Consider the following 4356-nt stretch of genomic DNA (forward strand, 5'->3'; position numbering starts at 1 on the left):
TGGTGATTTGCAGGGTGGAAGCCAAGTCACACACCTCCCCACACGCTGGAGCCAGGCGGGATGGGGGGAGCAGCCGGGCTCGCAGCCGGGAGCCAGCGCTGCCGCCCAGGAGCCAGCCCTGCCTGATTAACTACAGAGGAGTATTTAAAGTTGGTGAGAGCTCCTTAGCAACAGCCACTGTCTCTGCAGGCTGCTGATGGAGAAGAAAGGCCAGAGGAAAATATGTGCAGGGAAGATGGGGGTGGAGAAGAGGAGGCTGAGAAGGACAAAGATACAGTGATAGCGGGTCCCAGCGCCTGATGGCGTGGGATGGGACCCAGGACAAATCCACCAGTCCTCCGGCGGCGCCCAGCCCTGAATGAAGGGTGCAGCCAGGGTCCAGCTCCTGGTTGACAAATGAAACCTATTTCCATCACAGGCCAGGGATGTCTGGTCCTACCTGCCCCCCAGGAGAGAACATTCCCTTCCCCAGAGCTGCCTGCGTGTCTGAAGGGTCACACTTCCACCCATCTGCAAGGCTCCCCAGGCTGAGCCCCACTGTGCTGTCCCCAAGGGCTTCTCCATCCCTCGGAGTGTCACAAGCTCAGATGAGACCCATAAACGATGCTCAGGAGTGCAGTGTTGTCCTCTCACTCTCCCCATAGCTGCCGCAGCCAGCTGCCCCCCAAGTCAGTCATTCAGGAGGGAACACCACACATGGGGGACAGTTTATTTTTCCATTAAAAAAATAGATAACAACATCACCATCTCCTAACGGATATTACAGTCATCAACACCACGACGTGCAGACTAAATACCGATCTGTGACAATATTCCTGTCCTGGGGCAGGAGGGATGGAGGCAGCAGGCTGGGATGGGGAGAGGAAGGAGACAAACATGTTTCTTGTGGCCTCAGAGCCTTGCCAGGAGGCTCAGCAGGTACAGGACCCATCCACACCTCTCCACAGCCCCAGTCCAGGACCCGCCAGTCCCCACACACCGGGAGCGGCACCAGAACTTGCCTTCAACAGCCCACACTTCCAACCCTCCCCCAGAGATATTGGGAAACCTCTACCTTCAACTGGGGACCCCAGGTATCACCTCAATATGCAGGATGGCCAGAAACTCCACAAAGCCTCCAAGATGCTGCCAGGCCAGTTGTGGGCACCCGCTTGCTCTGCCAGCTCACACTGGTGATGGGGTGGAAGGTGGCTTCTGGAATCAGATGCTGGCCACAGTCAGGGGTGGCCTTGAACACTTCTGCTCTCCCCTAAAGTCCCCTGACCAACCCTGGATGCTCCCAGCAGCAAAAGCAGAGATGGAAAAGCTAAAGCTGGGCAGGGGGAGCCAAGGCAGCGAGCCCTTGGGGAGGGTGCAGCACCCTGCCCGAGCTCCCCAGCACCCTGGGGCCAGCCCTGGCCCCTCTGGGCAGCTTTGCAGGGAATTGCCAGTGAAGAAAAGACCAGGGCCAGGACTTGGCACGTTTCAGCCTCCCTGGAGGCATCACAAGGAATGAGGGAGGGGATCAGCAGAAAGGGGAAAGAGCTGTTTTCAGTTTGAATCAGGGAATGGACCAGGCAGAGCAGTGAGGAAAAAGCAGGGAGAAAGCAGCAGGCACATGGGAACAGTTGGCCCTGGGGAGCCAGGACACTCACTGTTGGCTGCAGGGAGTCCAGCTCCAGGATGGGAGAGGGTTGATTTGGGGGTGACCTCAAGCCAGCAACACCCAGAGCAGGCTCTACCCATCGAGGGAGAGCTACAGCCCACGGAGCATGGGCTGCCCAGGGCACAGCCGGGACGGGAGGCGGGTGGGTGGCAGGAAGGATGGAGCATGGCTCACAGCTGGGGCCAAGCGGGCATGGGGGGACTCAGCAGAAAATGGGGATGGAAACCACCACAGGGAGCAGAGGTTGGCTGCAGCCAGTCCAGAGATGAACCCCCAGGGCTCTATTTCTGCATGTCACACTGCAGGAGGAGGACGATGGAGGGGTCGCTCTTTGCTGCCTCCTTGAACTCCTCCAGGGAGATCTGGTCGTCCTTGTCCTTGTCCATCTTTGTGAAGATCTTGTCAACACGCTGCTGGGGCGTCAGCCCGTCTTGGTTCATCCTCATCATGATCACAGTCCCCACCATCTTATAAATGGCCTGGAGCAAGAAGAGAAGCAAAGTACCAGAGCAGGAATGTTGGATGAGTGCAAGATCCCAGGACAAGGCAGGGGACAGGATTGCTGCTCTACTGGGAACCAGTTAGCTGCTGGCACAAGCTATGCTGCTGCACAGCTACAACCAGGTGCACCCCAGGTACCTTTCAGACAAGGCTCTAGGCAGGAAAACTCATTATTCGGTGCCAAAAGTGACCCAATAGCTGGGAAAAGCAAGTTACCCCTGCCGATTTTAATCACTGGTACCTCAATAATCTCCAGCATCTCCAAGCGCGTGATCTTCCCGTCCCCATCCAGGTCGTACATCTCAAAGGCCCAGTTGAGTTTCTGCTCAAAGGTGCCCCTGGAGGTGACAGACAGGGCACAGATGAACTCCCTGAAGTCGATGGTCCCGTCACCGTTCTTATCAAAGGTGCGGAAAGCATGCTGGGCAAACTTGGAGGCATCTCCGTAGGGGAAGAACTGCAGGGAGGAAAGAAGAGAGAGATCGAAACGGGGAGGGGGAGCTCAGCGTGGAGGCTGCACCTGAAGCAGCACCCTTGCCCCAGCAGGAGCAGGGTGCTCCAGCCCCACAGGCAGCACTCGGACCCCCGGCTGGAGCCCACCTTGATGTAGAGCTGCTGGAACTCCTCCAGGTTGAGGATGCCAGTGGGACAGTCCTTGAGGAAGCCCTTGTACCACTGCTTCAGCTCCTGCTCACTGAACTCCGTGCTCCTCACTAGGTCATCCAGCATCTCCGGGGCCAGCTTGCTGCTGTGCTTGCCCATGGCTGCCCCTGCGAGGGGAAACACACGACTCCTACACACCAGGCATGGGGACGGCTGGTGCTCCCAGGCCCTGCTCCACATCCACGGCTGCCGGACCCCACATCCCTCTTCCCCACACTGGAGCTGATCCACCCAGCTGATGGGTGGCCGTGCAGCGTCATACGCCAGGACAGTGACTGGGGCACTGGGACATGCTTGGTGCCCACGCTCAGCTGGAGATGTGCAGGAGCTGGCCCTGGGGCAGACCACCAGTGCAGCCAGCATCACCACCTTCAGTCCCCGCCATCTCCTAGGCTGGCTCCCTTTGGACCACAGAAAAACACTCAAAAAGCAACTGAAGGGCCAGAACTCACGTGACCTTTACCAGGCCATAGTGCCCAGCTGCTCCCTGTAAGGATGAGGCATAGACGAGGCAAAAAACCTCACTGGCACCATCTGACCTGCAGCATCCAACGGCTGCAGTGATGCCCAACCCGCTCCAAGGGGTGAGGAGGGGGTCCGTGGCCAGGCACCCCTCTGCCGTGGGGCTGCCCGCGGCACGGCGCGCCGGAGCACTGGCAAGGCTGCAGCTGCGTGGGCACAACGCGGAGCTGCTCCGATACACGCCGTGCCCGCTCCCACGCAGCCTTGGCTACCGGCGCCGCTCAGCCCGAGCAGCAGATGGCTTGCCGAGAGCTCCTGGAGCTTCTCTCTCCAAAAGAGAAAGTTGTGGAGAAGTTCACCTGGAGCTTGACCAAGCACCATCTCCCTTCCGAGCATCTGATTTCCTGACCGTGTGGGCTGCAGGACACGGGGGCACCCTAGGACGGGCACTTGCCTCCCCCCGCAGCGACGTGGGGCTCCTCGTGCTCCCAGCTAATCCCAAAGGCAGAGGCTGTTTCCTGCCCCATCATCCCACCAGCATCTGTCACCGTCTGCCGAGCAGCGCTGAACCCACCACCCCTCGGCAGCCAGAGCCGAGGAAACATCCGGACGCCCACGAAGCACGACGCTTGCCCAACAACCCCCAGCTCGGCTGTGGAGCTGCATAAAGCCCTCCCGGCACCACAGTCCGGCTCTAAACCCGCAGGGAACGATTAATCCCCACCATGGACCACGCTCGCGTCCTCCCGCATCTCCCACCAGCCCGCGCAGCCTCTCACCCGCACAAGGGGCAGCTTTTCCCGTGAGGGAACGGCAACACGGACCTTGGGTAGAAGCCCCACACCTTACCCTGCAAGCAAAGCCCTCGAGGAGGCCAGGGCTCAGCAAGAGCATCCTTTGGACCACAGACCTCGACTCCCCCCGCACAGGCCACGGGACACAGGGATGTGGCTGCTGGGGCCAGCAGCCAGAAGGGCCATCACACGCTTGCCATGGACCACTTGGCTCAAAGCCCCGATATCATCATCGGTCACCGGCTGTTGGTCCCAAAACGGGACAGACGGGGGGTCGCCACGGGTGTCCCC

The 4356-nt window shown here is 59.8% G+C and overlaps 1 protein-coding gene across 1 annotated transcript in view; it reads right to left on the minus strand.

The window, feature by feature from the left end:
* Positions 1-664: 664 nt before the first annotated feature.
* Positions 665-4356, minus strand: part of HPCAL4 (hippocalcin like 4) — a 3959-nt gene continuing 267 nt past the window's right edge. Inside the window, exons 2-4 of the mRNA XM_026863420.1 lie at positions 2747-2916; positions 2388-2603; positions 665-2124 (exon numbers count right to left, since the gene is read on the minus strand). Of these exons, the coding sequence (XP_026719221.1) occupies positions 1927-2124; positions 2388-2603; positions 2747-2908 (576 nt within the window). The 5' untranslated portion in view covers positions 2909-2916 and the 3' untranslated portion in view covers positions 665-1926. The remainder of the gene's footprint in view (positions 2125-2387; positions 2604-2746; positions 2917-4356) is intronic.

Source organism: Athene cunicularia (assembly GCF_003259725.1).
Source record: "Athene cunicularia isolate RWA chromosome 23 unlocalized genomic scaffold, athCun1 chr23_part1, whole genome shotgun sequence".
Taxonomy (NCBI): Eukaryota; Metazoa; Chordata; class Aves; order Strigiformes; family Strigidae; genus Athene; species Athene cunicularia.